This window comes from Thamnophis elegans, chromosome 1, assembly GCF_009769535.1.
Source record: "Thamnophis elegans isolate rThaEle1 chromosome 1, rThaEle1.pri, whole genome shotgun sequence".
NCBI lineage: Eukaryota > Metazoa > Chordata > Lepidosauria > Squamata > Colubridae > Thamnophis > Thamnophis elegans.
In genome coordinates, this window is record NC_045541.1 from 33,402,710 (window position 1) to 33,423,710 (window position 21,001).

Below are 21,001 nucleotides of genomic sequence, written 5' to 3' on the forward strand. Positions count from 1 at the left end.
GTCCAATAGGTGGCTTTTCTATGTTCACATTTGATATGTGTATAACTGGCTGCCCAATACTGCATAATGTTCACATATGTCATTTCCAAGATGCATGAAGGAGATAAAGAACATCTCATTAGTTCTGAAGCAAAATTGTGTGAAGCCAGAAGCTGGAGCTTTTCTCATACCTGATTATTAACAGGTTTTGGATTTAAAAATACTGTTTGTTCTTTTAAAATGTTGAATTACAGCTAGTCCTCAACTTACGACCACAATTGAGCTCAAAATTTATGTTGGTAAGTGAGAAATTTATTAAGCGAGTTTTGCCTCATTTTATGACTTTTTTGCCACATTTGTTAAGTGAATCACTGCAGTTGTTTAATTAGTAACACAGTTGCTAAATGAATCTGGTTTCCCCATTGACTTTGCTTGTCAGAAGGTTGCAAAACATGACCCCAGGAAACTGCTTTGTCATAAATGTGAGTCAATCATCAAGCATCCAAATGTAAATGATGTGACCATGGGAATGCTGCAATGCTTGTGTGAAAAATGGTCATAACTCAGTTTTCAGAGCCATTGTAACTTTGAATGGTCACTAAGTGAACTGTTGCAAATCGAGGACTACCTGCAGTTTAAATTGACTGTTTTGAAAGTTAAGGGATGGGTTTAATGTTCTCAAATGGATTCCAGTGACTTTTAATCCCTTATCTGGCCAGCATAATTCTGAGCCTCAGAGACCAATCTGTTTGTGATGTTGTTGAAAATTTCCTGGTTTTAGGTGGGTTTTTTGCAAGCTTGGGAGGAGATTGTACCACAATTCATGGCAGGGACAGCAAAAAGTTTCCCTTGAATGTTGGCTCTTTCAGTGTGGCATGTGGACCTCTTGCTTGGTTCCCAAATTTATAAACATTCTTTAAAAAATTTTTTTAGAAAGCCTGGACACTTAGCTTTCACATTTGAGTATGTCCTCAAGCCTACTATTTCAAAGATGTTTGGATGCAAGTTACTGCTTCATTGAAAATTAAGTCCGTCCTTCCTTCCCGCCTTCCTTCCTTCCTTCTTTCTTTCCTCTTTCCTTCTTTTCCTTTTTTTCTTTTCTCCCACCCAACTCGGTCAGTGTCTCTGGGTGGCTTACAATTCAAAAAATATATACTATAATCAAAATATTAAAACATTTTAAAATAATAAAACCAATAGGAACAATAATCATAGAATACATAGATACTTCAGAGAATAATATCACATATAATCTAGGGACATATGATTGTCAGTTAACACTGATAGGTTTGAATAATGGAAGGAGATTCCTTTAATCATGTAAACTATCTGTCAACCTAGCTTCTCTAAAGCAGCATCCTTCTGGCAAAGGTTTATGGAATGGCTATCATTCTGTTCAGTTCTCCATTATGTATAAAGTTTGTAAAAACATAAGAGCTCACGATAACATGGGAACATAGACATTTTGTAAGGGAGCTTGCAAGTTACAAAGGTGATCTGAGGTAGAGGAGGGGCATTTGGCTGATTTTGTGGATTCTTGGCCCGGGGGTAGATTTGCTTGTTTGCTGAGTACATAGTCTGAACTTACAGATGTAGCTGACTCAGTAATCAAGTGTCTGCTAGTGGCTGGAACTGCATTTGTCAGCAAGCGGTTACCCCTCAGGCATCATTCCTAGGAAGAGATCAGGCAACAAGGAGTTTGTGACTAGAGCCAGCCAGCAAGCCAGCAACAGTGGCCAAGGAATTTAGCTGGGCAGGAACAAGACAAACTCAGATCTTACAGGGAAAATGAGGAATCTTCAGTGATTACCTGCCAGGAATGCACTGTTTATACTAGAATGGTATCTTAATTGTACCTACTGCAAATGGAAACTTGTCTTCTTAATAAAGAATAAGGTAAAAGAAATGGAGGACATCTTCTTTTAAGACTCATCAGGATTACTCAGAGCTTTTCATGAAACAGCTGATTTCCAAGGAGGGGAAGGCCCAGAATGTTTGGGACCAGGATAGATAGGAAGGGGGCCACAAAGAGGAATGCTGGAGTGAGCACTTAGTGTTATCTAGCAAAAAACAGTGGACAAACCAGGAATAAGTTTGTCCTCTGGAGCCAGCAGCCAATTTGAACATGTGGACATGAAAAGCAAGCTACAATTCCTGAGATCATTCAGTTACCCCAGGCTTTCCAAAATAATAGAAAAGACTCTCAACTCTACATGGATCAACAAAACCAAAGAAACAGAAGAATACTGTTGGTATTAATGAAAGAATCAGCCTTGCAAGGGTCAGAAGCAGATGTGTGTGGACCAGGCAAGTTATTGTGAGAAGAGTGATGTCTTCTTGGTGCTCATATTTAGGACTTCACAGAAACATTCCTGTGGCTCATGTATTCATTCTGGTCACTGGCCATGCCTTCTTATGCATATGGGAACAAAAGTGATGCTATTGGGAGGGTTTAATATCAGATAACCAGTCTACTTGCTAAAATGATAATGGGGGTTTTCAATTATCCTAATTTCTACTTGGAATTTTGCTCTGCCCAAAGTCAGAGGTTCAACAAAATCCCTGTCCTCTGTTGCTGACAACATCATTTCTCTGACGGTGGAAAATCCTAAGACGATCTGCTGTACTAAACTTGCCTGCCATTTACACATTGTAATGCATATACCTGGGAAAATGTATTGGGTTTGATTAGGTTGGATTGCCTTCTGTAAGTACACATTTTGATTGTTAGTAGCAGTATACATAGAGTGGAATTAAATTTTGCTTCATCGACAGAATGAAGCCTCAGACATTTAACCAGACCATTCTAGGAGGATTAATGACCTGAACAAAGCAAAATCCGGATCATTGAAATTGATTCACTTTTTGGCCCAGACAAATACACTGAACTGTTAAAGGAGCTAAGACTTTGTTTCTCTCATCCTTCTCCTCCTCTTGTTGCACTGCACCTACTCAATGGGCCTGCCTTGCCTCTCCAGCACCATGAGCCTTCTCCCCTACTTCTGCTGCTTTAAAAAATAATAATTTCTATTAGTACTTGATATATAGCAGTAGACTTATATACCGCTTCATAGGCCTTTCAGGCCTCTCTAAGCGGTTTACAGAGAGTCAGCATATTGCCCCCAACAATCTGGGTCCTCATTTTACCCACCTCGGAAGGATGGAAGGCTGAGTCAACCCTGAGCCGGTGAGATTTGAACCGCTGACCTGCTGATCTAGCAGTAGCCTGCAGTGCTGCATTTAACCACTGCGCCACCTTGGCTCATATCAAAACAAGATGCTTCATAATTCCTCAGGATATTTGAATAAGTTAATAAGGATTTAATTTTAGAAATGTGAGAATGATTAATGAATTCTCAGTTTTACAAGTTAAGCATGGCTTTTTTAGCTATTTTATTTTACCCACTGCAGCCTTTGATACCATGCCAGGCTTTATTCTCAAAGCCCCTATGAATTTCAGTAATTAGTTTTGGAGGAATAAAGAACCCAGAATGGGTTGGGAAGTTATTTCTGCTGAAGTAGGAATTAGGAAGCCGTGAACTTCCATATTGGTATCTTCCCATCCTATTAGATCCAGCAGGTGAGGTATGCTCCAGATCCTGTCTGCAAGGGTGTGCCATCTGGCTGGATTAAAAAGACTGCTTGCCCACCCTCTGGAATACCATCTCCCAGAGATCAAACTCACCCTAAAATTTCTGGCTTTTCACAGGACCTTAATGATCTGGTTTTGCCGTCAAGCTCGAAGTCCTGATAATATAGGATGAGCCCAGTTCCTGGTTGTATCAATTGTGGGATGCAGCGAAAGTCTTCTGCTGTTATTTTATGCTATTTAAAATGTTGGTTATTGATTTTACTCTGCTTTTAATTTGTTAGCTGCCCCAAGTCATGTTTATTGATGGACTGTACGAGTAGAGGCTAAACCAATTTAATTGTATACTGTACATCAGTGGTCCCCAACCTTTTTATCGCCGCGGACCAGTCAGCCTTTGATAATTTTACCGTGGCCCGCTGAGCGCGCGCAGGGGTGGGGGGGCATTGTTCGCGACGGCCCAGGAGCCTTTGCGCTGCAGCGATCATGTCCCCCGGCCGCTGCAGCGATCATGGCCCCCGGCCGCTGCGCGGCCCGGTGCCAGGTACTCCACGGCCCGGCACCGGTCCGCGGACCGGGGGTTGGGGACTACTGCTGTACATGATGTACAATGACAATACAGGTTTTCAATTATTGGCTGGGTTGCCATATGAAGTTATACCAAAGAAATCTTCCTGAAAAATAACTATTGTAGCTAAGCACGATGGAAATGGAGACCCCACCTTTGAAAGCCCACATTCTTGATGCCTGCATTAAGGAAAGCCATATCTGAATGCAGCATATTATTATTTCATTCTTATTTCAAAAGGAAGGTGAGGGAAAGTAGATTACAGATTTCTAAATTCTTTGGAAAGTCTATGTGGCAACATCTTCTGCAAAAATTGGCAGTACATTTATACATTATTTCTTTTTCTTAGCAGAACTGAATATCGCCTGGTAAATGCATTTATCTCCTAGTCACGTCACAACTTTGTGCTTCTGTTTTATACATGAAAAGCTTAGGACACAAGGGACTCTCTGTAGCAGTTTTGATTATTTTTTGACAGCTTTGTGATGAGTTTTTGGAAATTAATTTTAAACTCAGGATTAAAGTAACAGACTCCGCATACTGAGAATTCTGGCTCACTTTTAGCAAACCAGGAGAGAGTGAGATGTGTTTATCCATCAGTACAAAATGTTTAGTGACACTTGTTTATTCCGTTATTTTAATTTCATGGAAATCAGATTTCCAGATGAGAAAATATTCATATTGTCTGATGAATGACTATAAGGTATGAGGTTCAGATATATTTCATTTAATTTTTGCGCTATCTTAAAACAGTGAAATAGATATTGCTATATTTAACTACTACACCTATTATTTAAATACTATACATTTATATTTCTCCCTCCCCCCCCCACTCTCTCTCACACAAACAGGGAGAAAGGGAGAGATTCAGTTTATTTCTATCTAGTTTGTTGAAGAGATGTGTATATATTCAAATGATCACTGCCTTTTTGCTACTTCTGGAAAAAGTTCTGTAGTCACATTATAAAGAAAAATGTTCCAAGTTAATAGTGTTTAAAAAGAACAGCAATATAAAATAAAGTTTAAAAAAAAACAATATAAAAATTACCAGTATAGTATGCAAACTTTAAAAATTCTCTGAACAAAATTATAAATGCTAGTTTAATTGCTCATTATCCGAGTATACAAAACTGCTTCATACAAATTATTTGTATGCCAACCTTCTAAAGTTTACATAGTGGCTTTCTAAAGTCTTGTTCCCCAACTTTTCTGAGTTGGCAGCCTGGTGTGGGGGGACGAAGATGTTTTTGGACCAGTGGGGCTGCAAGTGCCAGCACCTGTTCATGCGAGTGGGGCTCTGAGCAGCTGCATCTGGCTCATGCAAGTGGGGCTGTGTCAGTGCCCACTATTTGCACAAGTGGGGCTATGTGCATGTGCCACCTGCCACTGGCGCAACTCAGTTCCGAATGGGCGGCAGCCTGGTAGTGGGCCGCAGCCCAGGAGTTGGGGACCAGAGGTGGGTTGCTCTCGGTTTGGCCCGGATCGGGTGGACCGGTAATAGTGCCGGCGGGAGGCGCCACCATTCTATGCATGCACAAAAGTGTCGTGCACGTGAGCTTGCGCATGCGCATATCAGTAGTAAAAAAAATAGAAACCCACCACTGTTGGGGACCCCTGTTGTAAAGCTTTAAACAAAAAGAAATTAAGCCATTTCTATTTCTAAAACCTACGTTCTGCCCCACAAGTGGTTGTAGCCATGTAAAATTGAATGATGTTTAAAATACATGGAAAATATTTTATTTGCAAGTTCCTTCAGTATTCCATATGTTTATATCCTTATTTGGCAATATTGAGAATGGATTTTTATCAAATCTTGTGCAATCTCAATTTTTGTCAAAATTGCATTTGTTTATATTTTGGGGCAAAAGGCTTTGCCTACAATTATAAAAATGTCGTTCTGGTATATAAAAATTGTAGCCTTTAATGAGGCTGTCATCTACAAGTATAATACACAGGACTGAGTTTTGTACTGCAGTGAAGATAATTTCAGTACGTGAAGATACAGTCCAGAGACTGCAAAACAAGCATTGAAATGGCCAAGAAAGGCCTTCTCACATAGCATAGTTCTCTGCAATAGGGGCCCTCCACATATTGAGCCAGCATACCTGATCCCAGCTTGGTATAGATGTATGTATTATGGCAGTGCAAAGCTATTTGTATCAGTTTGCCATGCTGGGGCCTTTCAAAAGCTCTGCATGGCTGCTTCAGGAGCCGCCTCACAGCGTCTGAATATGAATGACTAGTCAGACAGCACTTCCAGTCTGAATTGCTGCCAAAGCAGCAGGAGCCTTCAGTGTGGCTGTGAAAGATGTGAAAGACATGACACTTTGTCACTTCAAGCACTGCTGCTGAATGATTTTGTGTAACATTAAAATGTATTTAATGAAATTTTCTACATTGTATTAATCTTTTAATCTGTACATTAATAGATTCTTATTGTGGATGAAGTTACCAAGTTCATACTGATTTCTTTTAGAAATCATTTGTGTCTATTGATACAAAGTTGGTCCATTTCCTATCTGAATAGGCTAGATAGCTTGCTTTAAGGTATGATTTATAGAACACGACTCTCTTCAGGAATGCTTGTTTCTTTCTTTAGATGGCTACTCCTATGAGAAGGAAGCAATAGAAAATTGGATAATTAAAAAACGGCGTTCTAGTCCAATGACGAATCTTTCTCTTCAGAGACTTGTACTCACCCCAAACCGAACCCTAAAAATGGCTATTAATCGCTGGTTGGAAACTCATCCGGAATATAATGAAAAGCAAGCACCTTAAAAACTTTCATCTTCTTTTTCAAATTAGAGGAAATGAATCTAAAGGTATGTAAAACATTTCAATGGTGAACTGCATCCTGTTGATACAGTACACTTTTTTTTTAACCATGGGGTAACTGATAACATTAGCTCAAGTACTTTGATCCTTGACAAATGTCAGCTATTGAGTGTTACAAATGATTTAAGTGTCTGTTACTGAATGAAATCCTAGTTGCAGTGATAATTATGTTAAAATGGATTCCTATGACATAGGACGTGGTTTTGATTAAGTATGCATGGGATAGAAAGTATGTTTTATTAATTTCAAGAGAGTATAAATAGCTTGTAATAGATTGTGCTCTGTAGATTGATTTGGATATCAGAGCTTCCCAAACACTCCTGGGCCCAGCCCATAGTAGACCAGAAGTACAGAATTGAGACCATAGAGAAATACATGTTTTTCTGTCCCTGTCCTGGATCTCTGAGTATATGTACTTACGTTCCTGTTTACTCCGAAGAATGTAGGCATACCGTGGCCCTGACAGAGAGCAATAGGTGCTTGATCTTTGGGATCAAAAGACTTGCCTGTCTTGCCCAACCTTCTTCCAAATACTTTTGTGAGATGGGTCTGGTGCCATGTTTTGTTGAGCTCAGAAAGAGTTAGCACAAAGAGCAAGAACCTGACGTTAGTTTTCCAGTTCTGAGTTGGCATGACCCAGTGCTACTAGATTTTGCGTGACCTGGTAAGTGTTAATGGCAGAATTACTACTGCTTGCTACCAGCCCTGAAACCATGTTCCTTTTATTAGCTGTTACAGTCTTCAGAGGACTATGATCCAGAATGAAGTTAAAAACTACCCAGACCATGGCATAGTTTAATTAAAAGGGTATCTCATGATCAATTATAACTTTGCAGTACACTCCTATTTCAGTGCCTTTCCAGATGTGCAGCCTAGATAGAAAGTTGACAATTCAACCAAAGGTTTGGCATGGAATAGTTGTCAACTCAATGGAAACCAGCAGTTGAGTTGATCTACAAACACTCACCTGTGTTTCAACAACTTTTGGAAGAGAGAAGTAATCCATGCAGGTGGTTCATATATTTTACATTTGAAATGGATCCTAATTAAGCTTGCATTAGTGATGACTTCTCAACGTTGTGCTGTAAAACTGCATTACTGAACCATAAACTATATTAATAATCTTTTATTTAATAAGAGAAAAATACAGTAGCTGTGCAAAAAATAGATCTACAGAACAAGAGAATAAGATTGTACAAATACCAAGATAAACAATAAATAAGCTACAGAATAGATTAAGTCATTCCAAAACAGACTTTTGAATGCTTTTTTAAAAAAAAATGTGTGATGTTGTTATAACGTAACATATATTCTATACATATGGAAATAATTTGTTAAAGGGGCTACAGAATTTTCCAGCTTATACAACCAGCCTTTATTACTTACAGGAACATCCTTACAAATGTGCCTCTTCAAGAACAATTTGTAATTTAAATAGATATTTCCTACTGCATATTGAGGAACGTATCAATGGCCTTTATGTAAGCTTCTCCCTCAAATAGATTTTAGATGTTCTAAAAAAAATACTCTATGACCTGTATTTCTCTTTGTTTTTCTGATATAACACCTCAAAAGATGTTTAGATAAACTATGTAAAGTGCTGATTGTATGTTGTCAACTTATCATATGACTCAGTGCAATAACAAAGATGTTGAATAAAATGCATGCAAAAATTTTCTTCTTGCCTTGCAATAATGATAGACAGCCTCGATTGCATGGAATAAAATATCACTGCTGAAATATTTGTAGAGATGATATAAGTTATATTTTGCCAGGTTTATAAAAGTGGGAGAATAACAGTCAATCTTCCTTCTAAGAAAATACTCAATTGACAAAAGTAAAGGTTCTGTGGGTTCCATCCTTCGGAACCAATTAATCAAATTTAAACAATAAACAATATACATGACCGAACAAAGTGAGTTTTACAACACAATCCTATAGTCTGAGAAGTAAATTATACTTATGTTCATTGACACTTAGTCCCCGGTGACTGTATATACCACTGCAGTTTCAGGACTGCAGATTTGTAAAATAATTTTTTTAAAAGAAAAATTAGTTTGCTATACTGCCACAGGCCGCGTACATCCAGACTTGCAAGGTTTGGCATAAATGATGGAACTTTTCAACTGTGTTAACAAACACTTTAAGAACATATTTAAAAAAAAACAATAAGGATAGCTGGGTTAATGTTCATATTGCAGCTATAAGATCACATTTTTGTGATACACTCCCTAAAATATGATTAATAGCAGTAACCTATATGCCACTATTGCCATACGTTTTACAACCAAAAGCCACGGTTCATCCCTGTTATTAATTTCCAACAGAATCATACGTTAGATTCTACAAAAGATCGCTTTGGTTTTGTAGAAGTGATGTGACTTGAATGAATGTCTTTGCTTAGCTGAGAATGTTGTTTGGAGAGAGCTTCCTGATATAAATGAGCCACTGGCTTACCTATCCTGTGATCTTGAGGGCCGGCAGATGCTTGGTGCTTTAGTTCCTCCAGTTCTTTAGACTGAGTTCCATTTTGGAGATTGTCTCCTATTATTAGGGAAGAGGAAGAGAAAGATGAACCCTGATTTGCAGAGTTGCTTGCTGCAGTTTTGGAAGAAAACTCACAGCTTGCAGATAAAGTTGTCCCAGAGCTCTTCAGGACCCCTTCTGGAGCCTGGCTGTGCCAACTGCGATTTGCGGGGTTCATCTGCTGCTGTTGGAAGCGTACAGTTTTATCCATGATGCCCATGAACGGAATACTGCGGGACCGGGGTTCGGCTGCTCCACTCTGACCAAGCCCAGCTTTGTTCTCCTTGAGTCGAGTGTCGAGGTTTTGTCCCGCCATGCACTCAGAAAAGCTGCTGCTAGAAGACAAGCTGCTTGTTGAGCTGGAAGGTGCCATGTTGACAGAAAGTAAACTGGCACTACTTTGCTGCCTTAATTCACCGGTTCCTTGACTTAACGATGGAGGAGGATGCACAGCCAGCTTCTCGTGTGTTTTGGACTTACTCATGAAAGAAGATCCTTTGTCACAATGCTGCAAGTAGGGAACCTGGCCAGCTGTTAATCTTTCATTGAAAAGTGCACAGCTACTGCCTGCTGATACCGTGTGTGCCCCATCTAAATGCAGTGCTTTATTGTTTGGAGTCATATGGTGTCTGGAAGCCACAGGGCTTGGAGGAAGATACTGGAGGTGCTGAATCTTTGTCCCAGACTGACTAGAACTAAGTCTTGCTCCAGCCTGGGCAGAATTCAGGTGCTGATTGGTTTTTACTATCTGAGCTTGTTTCGTGGACTGCACAGACAAGCCAGGCTCTCGCATATATGCACTGCTTGCTCTGTTTGGAGGAGATACAGGCCTAAATTTCTGCTGGGTACCTTCCTGAGGGTTTCTGCTACAAGATAAAGAAGCCTGGGAAAGTGGCAATCTTGGCCTAGCTGGGCCAGGTTCCTGTTCATATAAAAATTCCTCCTCTTTTATCTCTTCCAGGCTGAAGTGATCCTGCACAAGTACTTCACCCTCATAGTCAGAGTCATTGCTCGGCTGCATCGCCTGAAAATATTGCTGCTTTTGTTGCTGTGTCCTCTGGAGCTGTTTGCACTCCTCTTCAACTCGAGCTAGCAGTCTCTTGATTTCCTGGTTTCCAGGGCACAACTTTATTGCATCCCGCAGATCTGTGAGGGCTGCCTGAAATTGCCTGGAAGGGAGGAAATCCAAAAAACAATGAGCTTGGCACATTCCTATTTTCACAACCACAAGAAGCCACAGTATATTTATTTTGGCAGTTCCTTATATATTTTATAACCCACTTGTAAATCCTTTTCAAGAATAGCACAATAAGCTCCTAGCCTTATTTATTACCAAAGCAGTTTTTAAAAAAAGCACTCCCTTGTCAAAAATTCCCAGAGCAATAAAATACCGTATTTATCGGCGTATAACACGCAGTTTTAAAACTAAAATTGCAAGCTTAAACCCTGCCTGCGTGTTATACGCCGATACTCCGGGTGGCAGAAGCCCGGGACCCAGTCAAATTCGCTGCGCAAGGTGAAACGGCCGGCAGCAGCCCTGCTCTCCTGCTGTGGCTTCTGTTTCAATAGGGAAGAAAACTTCCTTTCGCTTCCCGGGCTTCTGCCGCCTGGCAGAAGCCCCGGGACCCAGTCAAATTCGGGAAGCGAAAGGAAGTTTTCTTCCCTACTGAAACAGAAGCCGCAGCAGGAGAGCGAGGCCAGCGTCCGTTTCAGTCGCTTCCCTTCTCCGTCTTGATTGCTGGAAGCAGTAACAAACGGCGCGTCCGCTCCGCATCGCCCTGACAACCACCCCAGCCGGCGGCTGCCAGGCCTCGCTGGAGTCAATTGCAAAGCTGCGTTCAGCGCTTTGAGGACCTGAGGCATCTTGGGAAATGTAGTTCCCTATCAGAAAGAATGGAGTAGCTGCGAATTTGTAACAACATAATATAACTTGGTGCTTCGCAGGTTACGAAAATCTCGTTTGATTTGCACACTGTTTTTTAAAAGTTAGATAAAGAAATTATGCTGTGAAAGCGACTAGATAGCCCCCCTCCCCTTCCTGTGTGTGAGAAAGGGAAGGAGAGGAAGGAAGGAGGGAGGGGGGAGGAAAAGAAGAAGGGAGGGGGGGAGAAGATGGAAGGAGAAAAGATGGATGGAAGGAGAAAGAATGGAAGGAGAAGGAGGAAGATGGAAGAAGAAAGGAAGAAAAAGAAGAAGGGAGGGAGAAGGAAGGAGGTAGGAAGAAAAGGGGAAGAGAGGGAAAGAGCAGAAAGACAAAGAGGATGAAGTTGATAGGCAAGAGGAAGGGGGAAGGAAGGGAAAAAAGAGGGAGAGAGTGAAGATGAGGAAGAGGTTTTTGGTTTTCCAAAAAGCAGTGATTCTGATTAAGTTTTTTTGCTCAAAGAGGTGTTTTTTCATTTCATATTTGCCTTTTAAGAGGAGTTAATGTTATAATTCATGTTCTAATGTTATAAATTTTAATCCAACATTAAGTTCCGAGCTTCCAAGTCATTTATTTTTAATGAAAAAAAATTTTACTCAAATTTTTGTGTTAAAATGGGGGGTGCGTGTTATACGCCGGTGCGTGTTATACGCCGATAAATACGGTAGTTTTTGTGAAAGTAGCTTCTTTTCTGCAATGGGCTTCCTTCTGAAGGAGATAAAGGACACTTATGTACAGTCCAGGATGGTTCTGAGGAATCTGGAAAGGCTCCCCTGCACAACTGTAGTCTTCCCTTAACATTGCATTCTTAAAACATATGCACATTTCTGTACATTTCATACTATAATAACTTTAGGATGTGCTACGACGTGCATCTGGAGAGCATACCAAAAAATGTAAAATAGTAAAATGTTTTATGTTGATGAATAGTGTAAAAATAAATTTGATATCTAAAATAAAGATAAGATAAATAACTTGGTAAATGTTGTCTTCTATGAGCAACAAAACAGGATAACCTGCTACTCCCAAATACAGGAACAGTAGGCCTCAAAGCTCTTTCAAAAATTACTGACAAAGAACAATAGAAAATCTAACCCTATTAAATTAAATATGGAATAATATAAGTAATGTTTTAATTAACATAACTTTCTGTTATTACCTTTAAATGATATAAAATGTATTTGTTAGCTTGGGCCCATCCAGTTTTTAAAATGTGGCTCCTAACTCAAAAAAGCTAATGTATTGCTGTTTTAGACAGAGCAAAGCCCAGTCCAAAAAATGTACCTCAGTTTGAAAAGGAAATAGATGAACAAAACCAAGCCTTGCTTTTAGCAAAGCATTGTTTTCCATCTTTTTAGAAAATTATCACAAAAAAGATGATAGGGCTGTTTCATATATATTGCACATCCCAATGGTTTCCTATTTTCAATTTCGTTTGAAGTCAGTGTTTGGTTATGGCATTTAAGGAAGTGATTTTAGCCATTTTTTGTGCTCCTTCCAAAAATATCCCAATTTTTTCCTCATAATACTCTGTCAATTAAGAATTTTTCTGTTCAGCTCCATGGGCCATCATGGTACCCCACCAAGATTGGAAATTCTGCCAGCATAAACCAATAAAAGTACACAAAATTAACACAAAATATCCATTAACAGCATGGAAACCAATAGAAAACCTCTCGTTCTTTTATCTAAATGTAATATTGAAGGTCGATTCATCATTCTTGCACATTTTTTAAAATATCACCAAAATAAATGTTATTGCAAAAGGGCTTTAAGTACCTGCTGTTCCTCTTGGCTCTTGCCCTAGCATAATATGCTTCATAGGATGTGGGTTTGAGGTCAAGGGCCTTGGTAGCAAATTCCTCTGCCAAGCCAAAATCCTGCCAAAAAATCACAGTGCAGAAATTAATGTAACCATTTGACTGAGGAGTATCTGTTTAGATAATCTCAAAACATCTTCCTTATCCCACTTCTGCAGATTGTTTGAATCTGTTTGTGAGCTACACATGATTGTCATTAATTGAAAATGTGTATATCCAAGTTGCCTTCAGAAATACCTGGATATCTGAAAGACATGCGAGCAGTCATATAACTCAGGGCTTAACCATATAGTGTCTACAAAACATTTAGATGGTGCCCATCATCCTCTCCTTCATCCCCCATCCAATTTAAACAGTTCTAAAAGAGCCAAAGCTTTCAAAAACTCTATATTCTTGGATGAAACCTTAAGTCATTACAAATGTTTTTTTAAAGGCAAATTGCCCGTTATCCCAAAATGCTGCTTAGTATTATCTAAACTGGCAGTTCCACCCAGAATTATTTCCTGCAAGTTATACCATGGGGAAAAACTTGGAAAAGGAGCTTACATTAGTTTTTCTACGACATCTTGATAAGTTCAGGTATAAGGAAACCCTGAGTTCATTGAAAGCTTTCATTTCTTCTCCAAAACTCTCTCGAGGAAACTTCCTTAAGGCATACTGATAACGCTGTGCTGCCTCCTTCATCTTCCCTTTCTGCAGATCAAACCATAATACCATAAAACCAAACAATAATAATATTTCACTGCTAAAAGTATTTTTGCCTTTAAAATAAACTGGTTGTCCAGTGGGCATCATGAAAGACTAAAAAAAAAAAGTTGATTTTCCTGATAAGTAGTAATACTGTTTAGTACTTCACATATTTTACTAAGAATATTTTTTTACAGGATAACATAGACTTGGAATTTCATGCAGATTGTTTGAGGAATGCTTGCATGTTTACTTTCAGGACCTATCTGTATAGGCAAGGGTTTGCTCTGTGATAGGATAGCGCAAATATTTTTTTGTAAAAAACTAATTAAATCTGAACCTGCATTCTGTATCTTAATAAAACTGAGATATTTAAAATATTTTAAAATAATATCTTATGTAAATGTGTAACATCTTACCAATCAGTTTTATAAGTTATGAAGCTATTTCATTTTGGAAGCTAACTAGATTTCAACAATAATGATCTTTTACATCAAGGACAGAAGCAAATAATATGGTTGATGAAATCTAACTATATTTGCTTTACACCTGAACTAAACACATGGTAGTGCTTTGAATATTCATTTAAAAACAAGTTATGCTTGCCATAAATACAGTATTATTTTATTTACAGGTATTTTCTGCTTTATTAACATGTACATTTGTAAGGAGAAAAAGATTACACTAAACAAAACTAATCCAGAGACTACAAAGCTATGAGTAAATTACATTGCTATAGTTAATTATGCATGGATTTTATCAACTTTACAGATATTTCAGAAGGAAAAGTGCATAGTAGTAACTGTATATTTAGATAACATTTATGAAGTTAATTATTAAAACATCTGTCTCTATATATAAACCTACTTAAATCAAAATTAATCAACACTATAAGGCAGATTCACAAATGATAGTTCTATAAAAAGAATGTGAAGGTAGGAGTGATCAGGTGCAATTCCATAAATCTCATTAAGATTCTGTAAATCTCATTAAAATACAATCTATCACTTGCATCTTAACTTTAACTTGAACATCATTTAATTAATTTCAGCCTAAGTTATCATGCTGATTTTTGTTTGTAATGGACAGAAAGACATCCAATATATTTTAACTACTAATATAACACTGCCTTACATCTGGAGATAGTTCAAATTTCTTCATCCAAGTAAACAACTTCACATGTTTTGAAGAGTAACACATTTATGGAGGTATGTATTTATAAATGTCCTTAGTTTCTCTATAAAGTGTCCACTGACCTGAGATATAACCTAAGCAAGACTCAATTAAATTGTGTGCACATTCATTTAAAATATAATTGGCAATGGTTGGGTAATTTCTATTTGGAATGTGTGTAAAGAAGCAATGGCGCTCCCTGCTGTTCCACTTGCAGTACATTGCCTTATATTTGTGCTTCTCAACTTTGGCAATTTTACAAAATGTGTAGACTTAAAAAACACAAAATATGCTGTCTGGAGAATTCTGCAAGTTGAAGTCAATGCATCTTAAAGTTGGTTGAGAAACACTGTCTTATACAGATACTGTCTTGACTTAAGGCAAGCCTTGCTGTGCATTGTTTTGAATGTGGAGAAAGGCAGCTTCACAGCACATCAATGCATATGTAGCATCACTTGGCAACTCCTTAAACCAACATCAACATTTCCTGGGATCATATTGTAGCTGCAGAGGGCAGTTGCTGATGGTTGTTAGCTGTGAAGTACTCCCCCCCCCCCTTTCTGTCTTGGTTTTATTCATCACCCACAAAGACCTGTGCAAACTATGGTTCTGCAACATTCTAAAGCTTAGCTTTATCATTATCTCAGTCTTTAGCATTTCAAATTACTGAGCTGAGTTTCAAAGATTACTCCTTGGCCAGGGCTTTTAACTTCTTGTGGAAATGTCATAAAATGACGAGAGATGTATGTCTTTCCATCAGGGAGAATCCTATGCACCTTATCCTTAAAACACAGCTATCAATTTCCTATGCCTCATTTAAAAACAAATGCTTTAAGGCAGGGGTGTCAAACTCAAAGCTCGGGGCCAGATCCGGCCTGTGGGGTACTTGGATCTGGCCAGTGGGGCCGCCCTGGAAACAGTAAAGGACTGGCCTGCGGTTTTTCTGCCAGCGAAAATGGGCTCCCAAGCTCCATTTTCAGGTGCCACAGTCTCCTGCAACTCTGCCAGTGAAAACGCAGGTCGGGAGCCCAATTTCGCTGGCAGAGTGCTGGGGACACCATCGGCGCCTCAGACAGGAGTGACATTGAGCTGGCCACGCCCACCTGCACACACACACACACACACACACACACACCAGCCCCCAGAGGTCAAACACAACCCTGATGCAGCCCTCAATGAAATCAAATTTGTCATCCCTGCTTTAAGGCATGAAGGGGCTTTTTTACCTTTCATCATCAAACTGGCATCTAGATTGGTTCAGCCTCCCTTGTTACTCCTTTAAAGTCCCTTGTGGTGGTGCCTCATACAGGGGACTTGGCTGTCATAGTTACATATCTAAAAATGAAATTGAGCGGAAAGGAGGGGCAAATCACAGGGTCCAGTGTATCCCTCCACGTCTCACTACTCTGTTTAGGTTGCCCACTTCTCTTTTCCCTTTGGAGAATAAGCACAAACTCCCTTAATCACTCCCCCCCCCCTTTTCAATCTTTAATTTAAAAGATACTGGATGGTTTCAGTTTATGAAGTATTCGTCTTCTAGTTCTCAAAAGTCTTCCAAAAATTGCTAGGACCTAAGGCAACTTACTTCTCCAAGGGCTGCAGACCATGAACATTGTTCTCTTGGTTAATTACTTCTGTATGTCACACCAGAGAACTCTGTGCTCTGCAGACCAGTGAACCTTACAATATTCCACACAAGGAAAGTTATACGCATGCCAGAAAACTCAGCACTTTTTTTTGTCACGAAGACCTCAAAGCTCCATGCCTTTCATGGTAGGAATTGGCTTACTTCATAGTTCATCAGAATCTAAAGGGCTGCTTTTATGTCTGCTGCCTCTGCCAGAGGATACCCAATCAGGATACTCCTAGAGTGTTCCCAGCTCCAACCCATTCAGCATTACTGCTTGGATGTTGCTGACTGGCCTCATGCAGCTTTACACAAGGCAGTCTACTGTTCTATGTTATCACAGACCGTCACTCTACAATATGCTTTCTATTCTCTAATATGTGTCACGTAGAGAGTCATAAAGAATAATGAGAGTTCGGTTTTCTATAGCTGCAATTCCTCTAAGTAATCATCTGCACATTCAAGCACTCCTCCTTTTGAGCCTCTTATCACATCAAGCTCCTTAACCCTACTCTCTGAAGGGGCATCTGTAATAGGAAGGAGCAGCCCAATAAAATGACCAACTTTAGAAGGTTCTAGAGCTGTAGCCTTTGCGGGTACAAATCTGTGAAGCTGAATGTACTGGTTAGAAGTACACAACTAATCACTGTTATGTCTCTTATGTAAGGTTACACAGAGATCACGGTTACCTATATTATTTCTTCAGGTGATTTTTACTGTCGTTAGAGAAACCTTATTAGAATCAGGATTACATTGAATTATATTCATGTATGAGTACAGAAATCAACGTTTAAACATTAGTTTATTATTATTATTTATTATTTATTAAATTTTGTATGCCGCCCACTCTCAAAAGACACTCAGGGCGGCTTACAATAAAAGGGAGGGGGGTATAAAAAAATAAACAACAGTTTAAAATTACACAACAGTCACAAATCTGAAGTGAGGCTGGACAACTCAACAGCCCCAGGCCTACCGGAACAGCCAGGTCTTAGTCGCTTTGCGGAAGGCCGGAAGGGTAGTGAGGGTCCGGATCTCAATGGGGAGCTCGTTCCAGAGGGCCGGATCTGCAACAGAGAAGGACCTCCCCCAGGGTGTGGCCAGCCGACATTGGCTGGCAGATGGAATCCGGAGAAGGCCTAGTTTGTGCGATCTAATCGGTCTTTGGGAGGTAACCATTTGCAGCAACCATTGCCTTGCTTACACCTTTATATTTTAAATGAAGTTATTTCATTTATCTTTTTCCTGCAGTCAAGACTAAGATGATTAATATTACAAATAAAAGCAAACCTACTGTAGTACAAAGCCCCTCTGCACGTAACAGTAGTTTAGTAATCCATTCTATGGATGTTTTACCAATACATATACTTTTTCACTCATTCATTCAGATCTCAATTAGCACAAGTATCTACCTACTTTATACATGATGTTTCCTTCTTCAATTAACTTCTGTAGAAGGATAATCAGAATATCAGGTTTTGAAGTAGCCATGGCCCATGCGGCATTTCCTGAAATAAGTAAAATTAACACTTAAATGCATTCTACAAAATCTTTCAAATGATTGACAACTCCTATATTTATGTAATTCAACAGTGCCTCTTAGTTGACTCTATCAGGAATGCTTCCCCCCCCCCCCAATTTTTATCCAAACATGAAACTTTACAGCATAATGGTTTGTCTGCCTAGAACAAACCAGCTCTTTTACAAATGAAGAACGCAATTAAGAAGGTAATCTTCGCTTTTAGGCTGTTGAACTTTCAGGGTGAAACCTGACATGAAAAGGGGATGTTGTTTGTAAGTAGATCAACTATTTCCACAAAGTGGCTGGCTATTCACAATCCAAGAGTCCCATAAAAAACGGGATGCTTTAGTCTGTCTTCCAATAATCCCAGGAGTCCTTGCTGCTCTCAAACCTAGATTTTTGAAATGGAGTCTGCGGGCTCTGAAACTCAAGGTGCTATTGAACAGTTTCCTTGTACTGGACTATATTAGCATGCCTTGCTGTTTTTTGGAAATCTGTGCATGTCGCTACAGCTATCTCTTCAAACCTGGGTATTTGGATGTATTGTTTAAAAGAACACATCATAGGATTTTTACAGGTTTTACTAAGCCTATATTTTGAGGGCTGAAAAAGAAAACCCAAATATATATTTTTTGATGCTTGGACTGAAGAGAGCGGCTCTTGGCTTACAAGTACCTAATTGTATTTGCCCCCTTCCGCACTTGTGGAAGTGTGGAAATATCTTTCCTCAACCAGTGTTCCCAAGAAGAAATTGAGCCTACCTCACTGTTCTAGATAGTGGGAAGAAAAGCAGCACAGGAGAATCGCAGTCTGCAAAGAAACAAAGCCATTCCACCCTGTAGATGCTATGGAGGTCCTTGCCCAGAGTCAGGGGTCTCAGTGAGAAGGCCCAAGGTGAAGGTGAACCCATGCAAGTTGGATGTGTTGTCTAGGAATCATCTGCCTCCTTGTTTGTCCCAGTGATTAAGGACATTAACAATACAAGGGTTGTCTGAGTTAATCAAATCAGGTTAGACTATTGTTTTTATTTCTCTGCTCCTGAATGCTTCGAGTCTGTTGTTGAAGTGGAGAGTCTATCTATAAGTAACTGTATAAATAACTTAATAAATTCAGTGTGAAGTAGAGTACTTCCCCAGAACTTTTAGACAAATGATTTCTGTTGGATTGTCATGTCTAACTAGAGATGGTATTCAGCCAGTTATGACCGGTTCTAGCAAAATGATAGCGGAAATTTTGAGTAGTTCAGAAAACTGGCAAATACCATCTCTGGCTGGGCCTGCCCCCAACTATTCCCTGCCTCCTGAGTCCCAGCTGATTCGGCGTCCCAGCTGATAGGCTGGGTCTTCTTCTGTTGCCCTGCACAGGAGAACAGAGCTGGAAAACAGGTTAGTGGAGTGGGGAGGAAATGGGAATTTTGCAGTATCCTTCCCCTGCCATTCCCACCAAACCACGCACACCAACCCACCCCACAGAACCTGGATTAGGATTAGGATTTATTGCATTTATATGCCGCCCTATTCCCGGAGGGATTCAGGGCGGCTCACAAATCAAGGGAGGGAATACAAACAAGGGGGAAAACAACAAACAAGCAACTACAAAAGAATTTAAAAACAATCAACAACCACACAGTTCGAGCGGGGACGGGAACTCGTCAACCCCAGGCCTGTCGGAACAGCCAGGTTTTAAGGGCTTTGCGGAAGGCCTGAAGGGTGGTGAGGGTCTGTATCTCCACGGGGAGCTCATTCCAGAGGGCCGGAGCAGCCAAAGAGAAGGCCCTCCTCCGGGTGGTAGCCAATCGGCATTGGCCGGTAGATGGGATTCGGAGGAGGCCTACTCTGTGGGATCTAATAGGTCTGGTGGAGGTAACTGGCAGCAGGCAGTCTCTCAAGTACCCAGGTCCAATACCATGAAGGGCTTTATAAGTGACGACTAGCACCTTGAAGCGTACCCGGATTTAAATTTTTTTTATCCGGATTTAAAAATTTAAAAAAATTTGAATCCCACCACTGTGTCTAACCCTACCTGCACCAGGAAAACCTGGAGAAATCATCCAGGCCAGTGGTGGGTTGCAGGCAGTACTCCTGGAACGCGCATACTGGAGCCAGCCCGAAGCGCCAGATACCGTTCCAGTACTGTGTTCCGGAGGGCCCACCCGCCAGCCCGAGCTCCTTACCAGTGTTAAAAGGCTTCCGCTTATATATATAAACACAAAGCCCTCCACCCATAAATCTCTGTGATCCCTGTCTAATATATATCTTGAAGCTTGTCTTCAGTTCTAAGCACATCTAGGTTATGTAGCATCATATATATATGCTCCATCCTGAAGGAACAGCCTTCCACGATAGCTTTCACAGAACAACACTCAGAGTGCAATTTTGCCAGGCATTGCCATGGGAGGGATCTTAATATAACTTTAATGAAAATATTTATTTTGTATTAGTGTTAATGAGTTATGCACCACTGAACGTCCATGTGGAGTTGGCAGCCTAGAAATATTGTAATAAACTTAGCAATATGGAATAACCTATTTCTGTCTTGTTCTTGGATGACTCCGTACTTTCTAATCTTATTTTGTTTCTATTATAGCTGCTAATTTTTCATGATCTGTTAACAGATATGTAACCTTTGGAGAGATCTATGCTCTAAAAACCAGACATACATGAAATTTTATATGAATGAACTGAACTATTAATCTGATTCTTCATGTGTTTAATAATTCTACATTTTTGTCACATTTGTAATTACAATTTAGCA

The 21,001-nt window shown here is 39.8% G+C and overlaps 2 protein-coding genes across 8 annotated transcripts in view; one reads left to right on the forward strand and one right to left on the reverse strand.

Moving 5' to 3' along the window:
- Nucleotides 1-10,545, forward strand: part of WDSUB1 (WD repeat, sterile alpha motif and U-box domain containing 1) — a 26,456-nt gene extending 15,911 nt beyond the window's left edge. For all 4 annotated transcript variants that reach the window (XM_032211008.1, XM_032211032.1, XM_032211016.1 and 1 more), the window contains exons 11-12: nucleotides 6,736-6,958; nucleotides 10,459-10,545. In XM_032211008.1, coding sequence (XP_032066899.1) covers nucleotides 6,736-6,914 — 179 coding nt within the window. In that variant the 3' untranslated portion in view covers nucleotides 6,915-6,958; nucleotides 10,459-10,545. The remainder of the gene's footprint in view (nucleotides 1-6,735; nucleotides 6,959-10,458) is intronic.
- Nucleotides 8,083-21,001, reverse strand: part of TANC1 (tetratricopeptide repeat, ankyrin repeat and coiled-coil containing 1) — a 158,451-nt gene continuing 145,532 nt past the window's right edge. For all 4 annotated transcript variants that reach the window (XM_032210996.1, XM_032210987.1, XM_032210978.1 and 1 more), the window contains 4 exons: nucleotides 18,142-18,233; nucleotides 13,785-13,931; nucleotides 13,198-13,298; nucleotides 8,083-10,666 (listed from right to left, as the gene is read on the reverse strand). In XM_032210996.1, the coding sequence (XP_032066887.1) occupies nucleotides 9,301-10,666; nucleotides 13,198-13,298; nucleotides 13,785-13,931; nucleotides 18,142-18,233 (1,706 nt within the window). In that variant the 3' untranslated portion in view covers nucleotides 8,083-9,300. The remainder of the gene's footprint in view (nucleotides 10,667-13,197; nucleotides 13,299-13,784; nucleotides 13,932-18,141; nucleotides 18,234-21,001) is intronic.